This window comes from Furipterus horrens, unplaced genomic scaffold, assembly GCF_987537825.1.
Source record: "Furipterus horrens unplaced genomic scaffold, mFurHor1.1.pri manual_scaffold_4, whole genome shotgun sequence".
Taxonomy (NCBI): Eukaryota; Metazoa; Chordata; class Mammalia; order Chiroptera; family Furipteridae; genus Furipterus; species Furipterus horrens.
In genome coordinates this window covers 48,159,304-48,177,587 of record NW_028327174.1, presented here as the reverse complement: position 1 = coordinate 48,177,587, position 18,284 = coordinate 48,159,304, and the positions used below count along the sequence as shown (strand labels likewise).

Genomic DNA, 18,284 nt, shown 5'->3' with positions numbered 1-18,284 from the left:
CTGATTAAGTATCGTGCATTAACATTGGTAGCATAGAGAGTTCACTATGCTACATAGCCCTGTACATTTATGGAGACTACTGTTTGGGGAAATAGGAACTAAAATTTAAGCAGGAATTTAAGATGTTTCTTAATGTCTAAGATGACTAGAGAATCCTTGTCTTCTAAGAGCAGAGGTAGAAAGTCTGTAAGCAAAATAACATATTCAGATTTATGAATAGTTCTTTATACCTCATCAAAAGGTTGCTTTAATTCTTATATGAGCAAGCATGTAATATTCTTAGCAAAGGGAAAAGACCTACATATGGGGATATTTATTTTAACTTTTCTAGCTCTCCCTCGATATTGCTTGTAAGCTATGTCTAAGTAGAGGAGAGGAATGAAATGCCTATATTAGAACCAGCAATAGGAAGTAGTCAAGCAAATGCAGTTCTGCTGTTACTGGCAGTTTGTTTTCTAAGCTGTCCCTCAGACTGACTGTAATGACTGCTTTTATGAAAATTAATTTCTGTGAGAAATCATGTCAGAGACTAACAAGCCATTTGACTATCAGTGTGTGACTAGAATAGCATTGTTTGGGAAACTGTTAAAGAGAATTTCATCTAAAAATAGTATTAGATTGATTTCATTGTCAAAGCTATGTTCATTTATCCCAGATACATTTTGTGTGTGGATTTAAATCAGTTCCTTGGATCCAAGGTAGTTTGGCTTTTAGAAGTTGCATGACCAGCTACTTCCTGCTTGCTCAACTAAAACGTAAATGACATGTGACGCTATCTGCTGCCTTAACTAGATTTCCGAGTGGATTCGTCGGAACTGGGTTGGCATGAAAGACAAAACAGATAGGGATGGTGGGAAATGCTCTGGCCATGTTAGCTCCCTTTTTTACTTTCACTTATCACATAAAATAAATGTTTGTGGTAACTAGGGAAGGTCATAACTCTTGCCTCTTGACTCAAGGGCAATTTTGTTTTCCAGATTTGATGTCTTCTTTGAACAACATAAGGACAAATTTGAGAAATTTGCTTTTTTTTTTGAGAATCTGCTATCTTGAATTTCTTAGGTACTTATTCAAAGAATAAGACAGTATAGTGTTTAAAAACTAGAATTTGGGTATAAGGAATCAGCTAGTTAGGATTTTAGACATCTCTTAATAAATGTGATGAAACCAAGTCTTTTAATGATGATAATATTCTAAATACTTTTGTTTCCAGTTTTAATTTTGTATCTTCATGAATGAGTGAATTAGAGCAACAATGCAAAAGACTACTGCACGGAAATATCCAGTTTGTTTCTGCAAAACGTCTTTGTACCACAGAGTAACTCAACTTCATTGGAAAGAAAGGATAGACTACACAAAGTTCTGTCAAATCAAATTTGATTTTTCTTTTAAGATAATTTTTAACATTCATTGTGCAACGAAGCTGTTCTTTCTCTGGTAATCAGAGGGAACCTTTCCATTTCATTTTGAAGTAGTAACCTACCAATGAATAACAAGAATGCATACTTGTATCTATAAAGGAAATCATATAAAGATACATTGGTCTTAGTAGAATATAACACCAGACACTGTACTAGATGTTGGGAATATGTAAGAGTCAACAAACTGGGCATCGTTTCCACCTTCATGAAGCCTTCTACCTAGTGGAAGAAACAGTTATTTATTAAATAATCACAACTAAAAGTCTAAGTGCAAAGTGCGACCACTACTGTGAGGCAGAGAACATGCTGTGAGAACATGTAATGGGAGCATCAGTTTTTAATGTGGGGCCTCTCTCACCAAGTGGCATTTAAAGACTTTTAGGTTCTTTTAGTTAACTCTGGGAGCCACCTGGGTTAAGAATGTGAGGCAGAGCATGTTCAAAGGTCCTGAGGTGGCAGTGGGGAAATGAAAGGAGTTCACTGTATCCAGTGAGTGAGCGGAGGTGAGATTCAACATGGGACTAAAGAGCTATGGCTGGGTTAATGTATGTAGAGCCTTACAGCATATTAGGAAGTTTGACTATATTTTAAAAACTTATGAGAACATCATTTTAGGGCCTTTAGCAAGTACTCATTTGGCATAACAATAATGGTCATGGAGACAGAAGTAAACAAATTTTAAATAAATATTGAAAGAAGGATTGGTAGAATTTGGGGACAGACTGGATGTGGGTAAGGGGGTTCAGGATAGAGAATGAGAGGTGTCAATACTGACAGCCAGATTCCTCTCGTGAGCAGTGGGTGAATGGAGGGTCTGTGTACTGAGATACAGGGAGCAGCAGAAGAATCTATGCCCATGGGAATTACATTATGTAATACATAATATATTATTCTATTCTATTATTATATTTTTCAATTGCGGTGTTTGCCATCATCATTCTTTTCTAGCTTACCCATGCAGTGAATCATTGATTAGTATTTATTCAGAGAAAAAACTAACAGTGTAAATTATGTGATCATAGTTTGTTCAAAAATCTGTTTCTTCTACTAAACAGAGTTCATCAGGTACAAGGATTCTGTCTTATTCATGTTTTACTTTTCCTAGCTTCTGGTTCATGTTTCATTCTCAGTATTTGTTGAATGAATAAATAAATACCGTCTGTAAAATACCTCTACACTGAAATAAAATAGTGTGATTAATCATGAGATTAAATGTTAGCAATTATAATGTAGTATAAATACTTCAAAGTATGTACTTTGGGCTTCAGGCAAATGGTTCAGAATATCTAGTTTCTCCCAATGTTCTATTGTTTTACATCATTTCTAGCTGTTGTTCCCTTAAAATAGATGAGTAATAGAACCTTAAGAGATAAAGATATGAGCTCCGAAAATGTGTTCCAACTTTTGTTGTCTCTTGACTGGGACCAAAATTAGGATTAGGGGCCGAGGTCTTAAATCACTACCGTGGGGCATATTATTATATTATAAATACATTACCTCAAAAGAGAGTGCAATCAGTATTTTATGAATGGTAAAGCAGCATAAGTTTAGGTCTCCATTTCCTTATTTGTGAAAGGGGTACCTACTGTTTCTCCAGTGTTTGTGAGAGTTTTGAGAACTGTGCAACTGCCGAAGGTAAACTGCATGCATGTGTACATATGCATGTAAAATACTGATTATTGGAAAAGGAAAAAGGGATTTAAGTTTAAGGGTCTATTACATGCCAAACTTTGACACACATAGTATCATTTAAACCCTCACAGTGCAGCTTTGTTGTAAATGGTATTTTCCTCATTTCACATATGGAAAGACAAACAAGTAAGAAGTTAGTTAATTTGGCCAGGATTTACACCCACTTTTACTTAGCATGAAAGCCAGAGTTTCTGTTCCCCATCTAGGCTTAGCTCTCTGTAGCAGAGACAGCAAGCCGCGCAGAAGGGCATGACATGGCGGCCACTTAACCTCCCCATGCCTTCACTACCTCATCTGTAAGATGGGAATGAGGACAAAAATAGTACCCACATCAGAGGGCTGCTGTGAGAACTAAATGAGTTGACAGACGTGAAGCCCTCATGATAGTGTCTGGCATGTAATACAGGTCACATGAGTGTTTGAAATTCTTTTAAAAAATATTTTGGTATTGGCATGGTTTAATGTGAATGAAATCAGTGAGGTTTCTTTGAATAAGTACAAAGTGAAAAAGGCTCTAACTGAAATTCCCAGGACTTCCAATGTGTATACTCTTGCAATCACCTAAGGGGTTGACTAAGTCAAATGTGGAATGCCAGAGGGGTAGAACATTCCAGGAACCATGACTCCAACGTGCAAATGGCCTGAGGTGGTAGAGAACAAGGTGAGTTCTTGAAGGCCAAGTAGCTGGAACACCATGGTGGGGAGGGGGTGGAAGGAGATAGGACCAGAGAAGTAGGTGGACCACGTACAACCTTGTGGGCATGTTGAGAATTTTAGACTTTATCCTAAGAGTAAAGGGAAGACATTCAAGGGCTTTAAACAAATCAATGATCTAAGTGTTGTTTTTAAAAGATCACTCTGGCTGTTGTGTGAAAACTGAATAGGTGGGCAAGAGAGGATTCAGGGACATCAATTAGGATTGTTACAATTGACAATGTCAGAAATGATGGTAGCTTGGACAAGAGTAATGGTGGGAGAAATGGAAGTAGACTAATTTGAGAAATACTTTAAGTTACTTGTAAAATCAGCCAGACTTTGCAAAGGTCTGGATGCCAGGAGGAAGAAAATAAAATATTGTAATAGAAGACTGATGCTTCTGGTTTAAGTAGCTGGATTGGGGGGCGGGGAGACAACAGTCTTTGGATAGGAAACGTTGGAAGAGGAGAGAGTTTGGACACATTTAATTTAAATTACCTTTGAGATACGCAAATATATACATCAGGTAGGCCATAGGACACATGGAACTGGAGACCAAAGTAGAGATTTGGACTAAAGATGAGCCTGAGGAGTCCTTGGTGTTTAAAATCATGGGAGTAGATTGTAAGAAAGGGGGCTTAGGACCTCACCTTGAGGAATTCAATCAATGAAACTTTAAACAAAATGATACTTTTTAAATAAAAAACAAAAACAAAAATTCTAAAAAATAACAAACAAGTTTTAAAGATTTCCTAGAAGCTAGGAAGCAGATAAGGTTGGAAAAAATCTGAGAAAGAGAAAAAGAACCAGGGTAAACCAGGGTATGTAGAGGGAGGGATCAGAGGGAGCCTGGTAGCAATTCAAGTTAAGTCAATATATACAGAGAGGGGGATTGGATCACAGGCAACCAATGGCTATGTATTAACCAAGCAACCTCAGTTTGGAATCTTGGTCAGTTTGGGTTGCCACTTTTGCCCATAGGATAAGGCTGTGATCTAGTCTGTAAAGAAAATATGAGAATAGACTCTAGAATAGGTATAAGGGCCTCCACAGCAGACAAAGAGGGGTAACAAGCAGGACTGGAAGCTCCGCCAAGAGGGAAGTGCATCACAGCACTTTGCTCCCAGAGGAACCTCTCTCTCTCAGAGTGCCAGCTGGGTCTGGGAGTGGGATCCCCTAAGGGTGTTCCACACAGAGACAACTGCAGAAAAGCCACTTACTCAGGACCTGCAAGGGAACAAGCCATCAGTGACAGAAGCCTGCAAGACTTTGGAGAAACCCTGAGTACTAACTGTCTAAGTTAACCAATATACTCTTTATTCATAAATATTAATAGACAACCAAGGATCACTAAGAATTTAAGGAAAACCAGCAGCATGAAAGAGAAGAGTCAAAATGAACAAACAGAATAACTAACTCCAGAAAAAAATCATATAGTTTGAGGAACAAAAGGAACTCTTGAAAACTTCTAATCAATATTCTGAGAAAGAGTTGAGAAAATATTACATCTGAAAACAAAGCCAAAAAGATAATTGGGAAAAAAGAGGAAGCAGACAGGAACAAATTATTAGAAGTTAAAAATGTGAATATAAAAAATAATTAGTGGACAGGTTGAAAAATAAAATGGATATAGTTTAAACAATGTTTATCTACTCCCCTCTCAATACTTTCTTCCAATACCGAATGTGTGCGCGCACGCGTGTGTGTGTGTTTTCCCACACTCACTGATTTTCTGACACCATCTGGGTGTCCTAGAATTCAATCCAATTGTGACACTATGGACCAGGAGTCAGTGTCAGACCCCGCAGGAGAAACGCTCTGTCCCACAAGACTGCCCCCACTACAGATGCAATTGCAAACGCCAACATCCTGTATTTCTGACCAACCAGCTATAAATCCAATTCAGTAATTCACTAGAATTGCTCACAGAACGCTGGAAAACAGTTTACTTATTCTATTACTGGTTTATTATAAAAAGCTATAACTCAGGAACAGTCATCTGGCAGCACTGCACAGGCAAGGTATGAAGGAAGGAGGGACACAGGGCTTCCGTGCCCTCTCCTGTGTGCTCCCTCCCAGCAATTCCATGCGTTCACCAATCCTGTTAGGACTTTTATGGAGGCTTCATTACTGAGACATGATTGATTAAATCATTGACCATTAGTGATGAACTCAACCTCCAGCCCCTCCGGTCACCCAAGACGGTGGGGGTGTGGAGCTGAAAGTTCCAACCCTCTAATCACGTGGTTGATTCCCCTGGCAACCAGCCCCCATCCAGAGGGGCTTTCCAAAAGTCACCTCATTAACGTAAACTCAAGTGTGGTTCAAAGGGACTTGTTATGAATAAAAAAAGATGCTCCTTTCATCTTTCTGATTTCAGAACTACTTCAGGAACTGGGGACAAAAAACAAAACAAAACAAATATTAATGTATTTTATTACATTAGGAGCTCTGTGCCTGGGAACCAGGGAAGAGACCAAATATGTATTTCTTACTATATCACGCAGCAGAGGAGCAAATGTATTATTTTGGACATGACATCACAGATATATCCCTGAACATTGAATAGTAAGACTAAGAGATAGAAAATAAAGAGAAAAATTTTGTGATATAGATCAAGAGGTCTAATGTTAACTAATAAAAGTTTTAGGAGGCGCAAGTACAGGGGAAGAAACAGTTTTGAAATAATAGGATATTTTTCTGATCAGAAGAAAGATACAAGTCTTTTAACTGAATGGGCTCTCCATGTCCAGAATTAGATGAATTTTTAAAACTATTCATATCTAGTTGCATATTGGAGAAATTTCAGATAATAATGAGAAAAATTCTAAAGTCATTCAGATGGAAAAAATCAAACAAATAAGAGTCAGGTGCATCAGTAGAAGCTAGAAGTCAAGAGACAAATGTCTTCAACATTATGAAGGAAAATTATGTTGAATCTAGAATTCAGTCAACCAAGTTTGAGGGCAAAGTAAAGACATCTTCCAACATGAAAAAGCCAGAAATCTTGTTTACAAACATGGACACATTGTGTGAGAAAATTTTTTTTATTGTTGTTCTATTACATTTGTTCCAATTTTCCCCAGCTGCTCCCCCCTACCCTGCCCACCCCCAGCCCCCCATCCCTCAGTCAATCCCTACGCTACTATTTTATGTCTGGGAAAAAGAATTAAGGTAGTATTTCACCACAATGCAAAATCACTTGAAGAAAGAAGATGGAATGGCACTCAAGAAACATTGGCAGCTGAATGAGACCCAAAGGGCAAAGGGGCAACCATTCAGAAAATAAAAAAATACGGCAAATTCTCTTTCAAAATTTGAGTAATAGAAGGTTATATTGCATTTATTATATAGTCAAATATACCACTCAGTTCTTTGGGGTATACTGTTTGCACAATCACAATGTTGTAAATACTGATTACTTGTTTTTAGTGTGTAGAAACAATGGATAGAAAATCATGAGAGGTTTGTTTTACAGAATAGCATGAAAATATGAATCTCAACTTTGTAAAAGTATTTCATTAACTAAAACAGAAATATGTGATAAGGAAGGATAGAAAGAAGTATGCAACTTCCTTATCTTTCATAAGTACCAGTCCAGAGTAGATAAACCAAGTCAGAGAGGTTTTAGTGAATAATTTAAATTTAGAATGACTAAATTTAAATGAAGAACTAAAAACAGAAACTGTCATTAGTGGTAGCTACTGAGAAGTAAAGCTGGTCTGTGTGATGCGTGAGAGAAATCTCTGTACTCATTTAATACAAGATCCTATTTTTATTCTTAGCCATATGCATGTCTGACTTCTATTCTCTGGTGGCTTTTAAGATTTTTCTCTTTATCTTTGATGTCTTATACTACCTCATACTAATAAATATATTCCCTTGTATTCCTCCTGCTTGAAGTACTGTGTATTTTTTTTTTAAACCTTGAAGACTGTCATCTTTTTTTCAGTTCCAGACAATTCTCTGCCATTACGTCTTTCTATTTAGTCCCTCCCTAGTCTCAGAGTTCTCTCATATTAGAATAACTAGAAGAGTATGTTTAAACTTCTTATACTTTTTTTCCCCCCGATGTCTCTTAACTTTATATTTTTCTTTATCTCCTTGTGACATGATTTGAGTGACTTCCATAGATTTATCTTCCAGTTTCATTACTCTCCCTTCAGCTGAGTTTTCTTTATGTCAATGACTATATTTTTTATTTTTAGAACTCATTTTTTGGCTCTTTTTAAAACCAGCCTGATCTTCTTTTATGTTACTGCTAGTAGAGACACTGATAGATTCTGCATTGGCAGATCTTCCTTTGCCAGTAATTTATTTGTCTCTCTTTCTTTAAGTCATGAAATCTTACAAATACCTAAAGCTGTTTGGAGGTAGAAGAGGGTAAAGGGGAGATAAATGGTGAGGGAAGGAGACTTGACTTTGGGCTGAGAACATGCAATACAATATACAGATGATATATTATAGAATTATACACTTGAAAACTATATTAATTTTATTAACCAAATGTTACCCCAATAAATTCAATAAAAAAGTTTTAAACACCAAATACCTAAAACTTCTTGAAGACTATTGCTACATCTTAATATTTATTTATTTTTCTTCCCATGGTGACTAGCAAAATACATGCCATGTTCACATACATAAGTATTCTTATTATAAACATTTGTTGATTTGGCAGTTTATTAATAATCTTCTTTCTTCCTACAATTCATTTTAATCTTTCTGAGCATATTTATGTGATGTTTTCAGAAGTGTACTTCCTTTCCATATTTTTATAGAGAGAATACACAAAGTAGGTAATTCTTACTCATTTATCTCATTTAAAGAAAATTATCATTGTTTTGTGTTCTGTTTGCAGAACAGTGTGTACTGAACATCAACACAAAGTAGAAGAGCCTTAAGCTGAAGGTACAGTATACTGTTTACACTGAAGGAGCTCGTGTGTGGACCAGGAAGCGCTGACAGCTCAAATGGATCCTGTGGAACTGAGAAATGTCAACATGGGACCTGATGACGAGAGCAGCAGTGGAGAAAGTGCTCAAGATAGCTACTCCGGGATGGGGACTCTAGAAAAGGCAGCAATGAGCAGGTATGAGGTTCAGAATGACCAGGCTCCATGGAAAAATCAGATGGTTTTATGGACAGGGAAAACAAGGTACTGGTCAGGAAGAATTGGATTGATTACCTATTTGAGAGATAACAATGACATTGATGTTAATACAGCAACTCCCTGGTCCTGAAGTACACGTATTATACCACTTTTATAGGTTAATGCTTTGTGTGACTAATTTAGAATTGAAGTTACAGTGCTCCTATCCTCATTAAATAAACTGAATAACTTAAATTATATTAGCCAATCACTGCCTTTACCTATTGGATCGTTCTACCTTAGATTCCTCTTCCTTTGATATCCTTTAAAATTTCTTCCATCTTGAGTTCTGTAGGGATTCTTTTCTCACTAAAAGTGCCCTATCAGCAAGCTCATTCATAGCTATCATGTTTTCACCCACTAAATATATGCCATATCTTTAACCTGTTGGACTTCTCAACTGAATTCCAAATTATTACACCCCCCGTCTATTACACATCTCTGCTGGATGACTCATGTGTCTGAATTATCTCATTTATAAAGTGGAAGTTGTAATGTCTTATATGGAACTCCTGTAATTCCCTTCAAACCCCGCTCCTCTTCCATTAAAGTGCACGTTGGTGAAAGTCCCCATTGTCATTCAGCAACTCAACCAAAAGACCCCAGTTTTCAAACCACGAATCCCCTACCCCAGACCACACATCCAGTTGGTTCTACCTCATTAAGGTTTCAAATGCACTCTCCTCTCTGTAGCCATTCTGTTGCCATATACTTTAGACCCTCGTCTTCTGTCACCTATTAGAACAGCCCCGATTTGTCTCCCTGTCATGCATTTTGTGCGTCTCCAACCAGCTCTCTACTTCCTTGCAAAAGTAATCTTTTACAAGTGCAAATTGATTCATGTTCCATCCCTGGCTAAAGTCTTTCAGTGGCTCCCCATTAACTATAAGATGAAAATGGGACTATACGTTGCTTGGCATCTAAGCCCCTTTATGATCGGTCCCTTCCCTAGCTCTCCTGTTGTATCTCCTGCCTGTTCCCTGTGTCACCCTCTTTTCTAGCCTTGTAGAGCCACTCACAGCTGCCTGTGCCCTCACTCGTTCTGCTCCATCTCTCCCGAATGCCCTCTTTCAGCATCACCTACCCACCTTCCCCTTCCTCTCTATGGACGCCACTCACCCTTCAAGACTCAGCTCAATATCAGGTGTCCTGTGACGCCTTCCCCAGGCAGAAGTGGCCACCAGCTCATTTGAGCGCCCTCTCCCTCTCCAGATACTCATGATGCCACTACAACAGGCATATGCCCTTGTGTTCCCAGCATGTATCACAGTGCCTGGTACCTGGTAGGTGCACAATAGTTATTTGATAAGTAAATTAACTTCTCAAAAAAATGTTATATAATTCAAATCATGCATGACTTAAGACACCCAGAGGGAATTTTTTACAAAATATAGGCCCGAAGTAGGGAATATTATCTTCAAACAAGGATGTCTCATTTTATTCACAACCTGCGGGAAAGGACATCAGGACGAAGAACTGTTTTTCCCCTAAGGAGTCAGTGGGGGTTGTTAGACTAGAAAGGCCCTGGAGATGTAAATCATGGCATTTTCTAGAGCAGGAAACACGATGTGGTGAAACACAGGGCTTTGGAATTTGCATGGTAGTTGCCTAACACCGGAGAAGACATTTACCTTATTTGAGCTTCAGTGGAAAATGCAGAGTGGCAAACCAGCACCCACTTCTTTCAGAATAAAATGAGTGCCTAGAATATAGATGGTACTCAGTAACTTCTGTTGTTTCTCCTCCGCATCAACACCCTTAGTAAACTGATCTAAATCTAAAGGCTCTTTTGTTTCTGAGAAGGATGCACACATATAGGAGCTCTGCAGAGGTGGCCAAGCTGAAGGAGAAACCGTACCCCAAAAAGTCCTATTGAGCCATTCCATTTCGTCCCTAAAAATCCTAACAGAAAGAGCAAGGATGCTCTTGTTAAGCTTCATACAACATGCTCTGGACCGCTCACAGTGCCTTACTTTTTCACTTCTGACTCAAACATGGGCCATTATTTTCCAATTTTAGCATCACCTTAAAATGAGTTTTGTTTTTGTTTGCTTTGAATTGATCCCTTAAGTGTACATTTTTGAGAAATTCAACATAATGCATTTATTTGGAATCATTATACTTGTGTTTTCACATGCTGGATTCAGCCTCAAAACATTTAAGACACTGGGGACATTTCTCATACATTTTATACGATCTTGGCCTGTTTTATGAGTACAAATCATTCCATGCCAAAATAAGAGCATGCAAATGCCTTGAAAAAGGAAATCTAATTACTTCCACATTCTAAACTTTAAAAACTACTCATGGACTAAAGGATTCTAGTTTATTGATTAAAGTAAAAAGTAGAATGTTGGCTATTTCCGAGTTTAAATCACTTTTGTTTTTATCCTTAGGCCCAATTTAGGCTCCATTTTATCTTGTTGTCTCAGATTCCAATTATGAATATTATATACCAGTCTCCACATAGCAAGTGTATTAATTGCAGACTAAATAAAGCACAAAAGTGGGGGTGTGCAGTAAGGGTATTATGCCTCCTATGAGATACAGGAGGAGAATGCCAGGAGATGTTCCTAATGTGTATGCACACCCGAGGTTCTTGAAAGCCCACACCTTACGTTCTAGAAAGCACATAAAACTTTGTGATTTTGTCTACACCTGATCATTGTTCTCCATTCTCAAAAAGTAGCCTTGTTATCCCTCTTCCTTACAAGATTATTTTCAGGATTTGCTCCAATTATTAAATATAATTTGCACAGATCTCCCATAATCATTATTTTCTACATTTTTGTTTCTAAGGGTTATTTTAATAAAATATTCTCCAATATTTTATCTTACTTTGTCATGTAAGAAATGCCCTAAAATTGCAATCTATCTAATTATAAAATGTTTTTAATTAAAATTGTTTCTATTATATAAACCACATTTCTGATGACAAGGCTATGTACTGCATTATACAATAACCAAAAAGCCCAGCACAATGGCAAACACTGATAATTCTCAAACAATATCCATTCTCTCCTTCTATTTTATTTATTTTTTATTTTTATCTTTATTGTATTTTTCCATTACCATTTACTTTATACCCGCCACCCCCCTGCAGTCACCACACTGCTGTCCATGTCCATGAGTCCTTTTCCTTTTTGCTCAGTTCCTTCACCCCTAACCCTCTGCTCAGCTGTCATTCTGCTCTCTGTGAGTCTGCCCTCCCTTTTCCTTGTTGCTTCATTTGTTCATTAGATTCCACACATGCGTGAAATCATATGGTATTTGTCTTTCTCTGACTTAGCATAATGTTTTCCAGGTCCATCCACACTGTCATGAAGGGCAAAATTTTCTTTTTTTATGACTGAGTAGTATTCCATTGTGTAAATATCCCATAGTTGTTTTATCCAGTCATCTATACTGATGGACACTTGGGCTGCTTCCTAATCTTAGCGGTTGTAAGTAATGCTGCAATGAACACAGGGGTGCTTATGTTCTTTCAAATTAGCATTTTGGGTTCCATGAGATATATACCCAGAAGTGGGATTGTTGGGTCGAAAGGCAGATCCATTTTTAATTTTTTGAGGTATCTCCATACTGCTTTCCACAGTGGCTGCACCAATCTGCATTCCCCCCCAACAGTGCAGAAGTGTTCCCCTTTTAACTAAGAAGCCCGCAGAGTTGAGCATCTCATATGACAAATAAAAAACCTGTGTGATAGTTTGCAGTGTCAAAATGCAATGGTGCCAGCCGAGCTCATTAGTCATGCCTCCTGGAAATGTGGCTGAGACTAGATTCATACCCTCAGATCCCCTGGCCTGTGACTGCAGGAACTGACCAGGACAGTTAGGGGTGTGCAGCTTCCAGCTGCGCCCAGGCAGGCCACAATCACAACGTCCCATCAAGAGTGGCATTTTAATGCGCTTCTTCCCTCTCAACTCTCCTACTAATTCATTGGGTTTCTTCAATGTTTTTCTTAGTTTCATCCATTGCCTAGTCACCCAAGCATGTTCTCAGAGTAATTAGAATACACAAGCTCACACAACGAAAACAACCAAACACAACACTGAGCTACCATTGAACTATTTTCCAGCGAGGGCTCGATGACTAAACAGGTGGGGCCAGAAAGAGGAAAAGATCAACTCGACGCCGGACTTGGAGTCTGGCGGGGTAGGCAGGCCACTTCACTTATTTGAGCCCTTAGATTAGGGGCACAAAAAACCCTCTTATGGGGATATCTGAGCATCAAATGAGATGAGGACCACAACCTAGGCACTTAATAAGTATTTATTGAATTAATAAAATCAACTGATTATGTTGTGGTAGTAGTTGAGAAACCTCAGTTACAACTGTTTATTTTTCCTTTGGAAGGGCTCTATGTGGGAACAAAATTAGCTCTAATTATTCTCTTTCTGACAGAGTCAATGTGAGGAGAAGAAATGTGGTCTTAAAAATTCCAACTAAAACTGAGATCACCTGAAACATAAATATAATTCAGAGCATTTGCTTAGATGTGCTTACTTTCTTATTTTCCTTTTCATATGTGTGTTCAGTCAATTTGCTAATGAAGATGATGAAAGTCAGAAATTCCTGACAAATGGATTTTTGGAAAAAAAGAAGCTGGCAGATTATGATGATGAACATGTAAGTGAATCTCTGCTTTCAGGCAATAAACAGGACTTGAGGGTATCTGATCTACCTAGGTCTCTAGGGGAAAACAGTGTGACTGAAATTTTCCAAGCCTTGATCAGCACATTCTCTGTTTATTCAGGCCCTTACTGGACTAAGGGCTTGTTTTTCCTGTTGGCCATATGGCTACATAAATCATTTATGAAACTTATTTGTTTTCTGGAGAAATCATTCTAACCCAAATGTAATCTGCAATCATACATGCATTCCCTTCTTTATGTTACCCAACCTGTATTTCCTATTTTTACTGAGACCCTTGCTAAGGCTAAGGACAGAATTCCATTGAAAATTCCATGCTTTTTATTGAAATTGATTCAATAAAAAGCTTTCATTCACTATGCTTTTATCTTAGTCTTCTATCTTATACAATAATCTCTCGTAAAGATAATGTGAAAATAAGAATAATCCAAAAATGGTTCATCCTCTGGAAAATATTTGCTTATAATGGGTTCCTTTTTCTTCAAGCATCCGGGAACCACCTCATTTGGAATGTCTTCATTTAACCTGAGTAATGCCATCATGGGCAGTGGAATCTTGGGCCTGTCCTACGCCATGGCCAACACAGGGATCATACTTTTTATGTAAGTGAACGGACAGGTCTGCATTTTGGTTTGAAGCCCATGCATACCTGGTATTCTTTTAATTAATTCTTTTGACCTTTGTGAACAGAGATAATCTGAGGAATTATTAGCATATCCCTCTTGTTTTTAGATAAAACAGCAACCTGAAGAATAATCAGAGTAGTCGAATCATAGTGCTTGTCAACCAACCATCCCTAACCAAATGGCAGAAACTTTATGTGCTCAACTAACCAAAGTGGTGGAGAAGCTCCCCAACTCCAGACTATAGGAACGTTTTAAAAAGAAATTCATTAGTCAGTGGATGTTTAAAATAAATTGGTATTTAATAGACAAAAGATTTTTCTCAGAAGCAAATCTGACTTTATAACACTCTTGGGAAAAAGACCCACCCCAAACCAAGGCCCTGCTTGCTCTGGTTCTATGTCACACCTCATCCCTCATGTCTCTGGGCACCAAATATACTGGGCACACTAGCTTTCTCTTCATCCCACAAAGGGGCCATATTTTCTCTCACCACAGGGCCTTTGCACATGCTCTTGGAATCCTCTCCTTTTCCTTTCCACGTAGTTAACTCCTGATATCTCAGCTCAACCTCATCTCTGTGCTGGCTTCCCCAACCTCCATGACTGGGACAGACTACCTTATTATATACTTACTCACCAGTTTTAATATTTTAGTGCAGTTGTGTGATTCATTTGATTAATATCTATCTCCCTTGCTACACTATCATCTCCAGATAGTTGAGCCCGTGTCTGTTTTTACTTATCATGTGTCTATATCCCCAAGATCTAGTGCAGGCTTGGAACAGGGAATATTTGTGGAGTGGCCCAAGTTTATTCATAAACCTATGTACTTTAATCAAATGTGGTCAAATGCTGCCTAAGATTAGTAATGTCACATAGTTGACCTGGAGGACGGATACTGCATTGTCTGTGACAGACAGCCACAGATGTCTATGTGCATTACGTACTGCCTGGTATTTTCCAAGACACAGTTGGCAGCACTGGAATTCTTCACGGGAATAGAGTCTAATGTTAGTCAGGAATCTGTGTGAATGCAGATCACAATCTCTAATGCAATGCTAGAGCATTAAATAACTGTCTAAGAATGCAACATTTGTATTACACATATATGCTATTTATGCTCTGAGAATCAGTTATGATTAGATAATCACACAGCTATTTGAGAGCTAAGGATCAAGCAGGACTGTAAATATTTATATTGTGTTAGTGCTTTCATTGAAGTGTTTTAGTTATAATATTTTTTAGCTGAATGGGCTTTTATAGTCAATATCATCTTTACTTTTATAAGCCATGTTTGAAATAAACTCATTTAAAAATTTTTCTACATCTTAATGACCATAGATGTAGTCATATATGTAGTTGTACACATATCTTTCACATTAATTGCACATATATCAAAATAATTAGGAAGTTAGCACAGATCACTGATGAACAGTAAAAAGAAACACTTCTCCCAATCCTAGAGCCACAGGCAATTCTCATGGGAGAAGAATATTCCACTTTTAAAAGGAAGGGCCTTATTTCAGACTTACAAACATGAAGCTGATTAATTTGGCCAGAGAAAGTAAATTGTTAGGCATTGTGGATAGTTTGGGGTGTCTAAGCAGCGCAGACTGGATTTAGCTCTCTCTCTTAATTCACAGGATTTCAGTGGTTTTACTCTTAATATTTTCTGCCAAAGCAAGCCTGTGTTTAGAATACAGTGAAGGTTCAGTATTTTTCCAAGGAACAAAATTATGTAATCTGAGTTACATAATTCTTTAAAAACAGATAAGTTCATAAGGCATTCAGAAAAATATATGAACAAGTCATTGATTAGTCCGTCCTGGCACAGTATAGTAGACTGGTTATAAAATTAATAACCCATGGTCCAAATGTACAGTTGCAACACTGACTTCAGTAGGAATTACCAAAGAATTTGATCAATTGTGGGAAAAATGTTTAATGTGTTCTTATCATGTAAAAACAGACAAAGAATACAGTTTTTTTAAATTCAGGTCAAATTTAGTTTTGCTCCTTAAATTATTATATAACTGCCTCTAACTATCTTATTTTTGCTCTTCAATTCTTGATTACTTCTATGTAAAGAAATCATACATGCCTATGGACATGTGGAGGGTCCTGAACCACAGATGATTTTTTCTGAATATGCAAAGGCAATTTCCCTGCACCCTATACTTACCTTTCTCTGTTTCTCTCTTACACAGGCAATTGCCTGACCCTCTGGGTCTCCCACTTGACCTCTAAGCACTGGGTCAGTAGTGATGGAGCTCAGACTCTGCATGCTTGGCTTCTCTATTTCTAGATTTTAGATAAAGGTTTAGTCAGACTATTGAACTGCCTTTAAGTTATAAATGTTGGTGCAACCCTCTTGCAAATATGGTGCACATAGACCCATGGGCTGAGTAAGTAGATGTGGGATTTGCTAATTTTGCTATACATTTAGCATCTAAGTTATGGACCAGATTTTACTACTGGGTAACACTGAAGAAAAGATGTGTTAAGAATCTCAAGTAGTAGGTTTTGGTACACAAACAGCAAATTCCAGTTCTGTGACATTAAAGAGTATGTGTGCAGTTCTGAAAAGAAAGTTTCAGCTTCCCCCAAATCCACATACTTTTGAAAGTTAATGATTGAAAAGACCAATGTGATAATTTTTTGTAATATCTGTCATTATGTCTTATTTATTTTTTACTCTCTATTCCCTTCACAGAATCATGCTGCTTGCTGTGGCAATATTATCACTCTATTCAGTTCATCTTTTATTAAAGACTTCAAAAGAAGGAGGTATGCTACCCATTAAGTCTAGAATGTTCTGTTTTGATTCTCATTAAAGGGTATTTCAGTCTATAGCTCCATAATTATAGGATGATTTTTGTCAATTTCACATTTCATTTTCTTCTGACCCCAATGACATAGTTTCTCAATGTTTTTAGTTATTTGGGCAACTGAGAGGAATAAAAGTCAAACGGCTCAAGTTGAAGCCAAATATATAAAGAGTCTTTTGGTGAATAATGGAAATAAGAGTTTCGACTTGCTGCATGGAGCTCACATGAATGAAGCCATTGCTTCTTGATGAGAATAGTTTAACATATTTTGCATTATTTTTGAGACTGTGCCTTTTAAGTTTATAATTTCTATATGGTGCTTATTCAAATGTGTGAGACTCCAGTATATAATTATATTGCAGAAATATTTTCATCGTTAAAACAATCTTTTTTAACAAGGTTATTTTATCTTTGATTGTAGGATCTTTAATTTATGAAAAATTAGGGGAAAAGGCATTTGGATGGCCTGGAAAAATCGGAGCTTTTACTTCCATTACAATGCAGAACATTGGAGGTAAGGGGATATAGCTTTCAATAGTTAAAGAACGTTTAATATATAAGAAAACTTTTACAGCAATACACAAGCACTTTAAATACAGAAAATAGCTGCTTTGTAGTTTTTAAATTAAAAAACAAGTTTAAAAAAATAGACTCACTGTCCCCTTTTAACTAAAAATAGTAATATGTAAAATCCTACTAGTTGAATTCCAGAATTAAAATATAGAGTAAAACTGTCCTTGAAATCTGGGTGTCAGCCTAAATTTTTCCCTCTCTCCCTAACTTTGAACGTCCAATCAAATATCATCCAGTTCCTGTTCATTTTATCTCTTACTTAACCTCCTCAGTCTTCCCTTTCATTCTGTTCTTATCACCATAGTGATAAGATCACCTGAACTTGAGTGTCCCCTGCTCCCATCTCTAACTCATCCTCCAGATTAACTTTCTCAAATTCAGATCTACTCTTGCTTCTCCTCTGCATAAGATTCTTCCTCCATCTACCTTTCTGACACCTTTCCTACCAATCCTCAAATCTATCTACCTGTCTCCATGTGTCCTGTGTCATACCATAACAAACTATATTCAGTTCCCCTATTCTTGTAGTCCTCTATCCTAACACACACACACACACACACACACACACACACACACACACACACACAATTGCACAGATTCTTTGTCTTTCTCTCTCTCTCCACCCACGATCCACTCCTTCTCTA

At 37.5% G+C, this 18,284-nt stretch overlaps 1 protein-coding gene across 4 annotated transcripts in view; it reads left to right on the top strand.

Annotated features, from left to right (window-relative positions):
* SLC38A4 (solute carrier family 38 member 4) overlaps positions 1-18,284 on the top strand; it is a 70,093-nt gene that overhangs the window by 30,590 nt on the left and 21,219 nt on the right. For 3 of the 4 annotated variants that reach the window (XM_090273050.1, XM_090273049.1, XM_090273047.1), the window contains exons 2-6: positions 8,671-8,901; positions 13,500-13,590; positions 14,101-14,216; positions 16,953-17,026; positions 17,489-17,581. In XM_090273050.1, coding sequence (XP_090129176.1) covers positions 8,783-8,901; positions 13,500-13,590; positions 14,101-14,216; positions 16,953-17,026; positions 17,489-17,581 — 493 coding nt within the window. In that variant the 5' untranslated portion in view covers positions 8,671-8,782. Of the gene's footprint in view, positions 1-655; positions 756-8,670; positions 8,902-13,499; positions 13,591-14,100; positions 14,217-16,952; positions 17,027-17,488; positions 17,582-18,284 lie in introns of all 4 variants that reach the window. The other variant, XM_090273048.1, reaches the window with a different exon arrangement.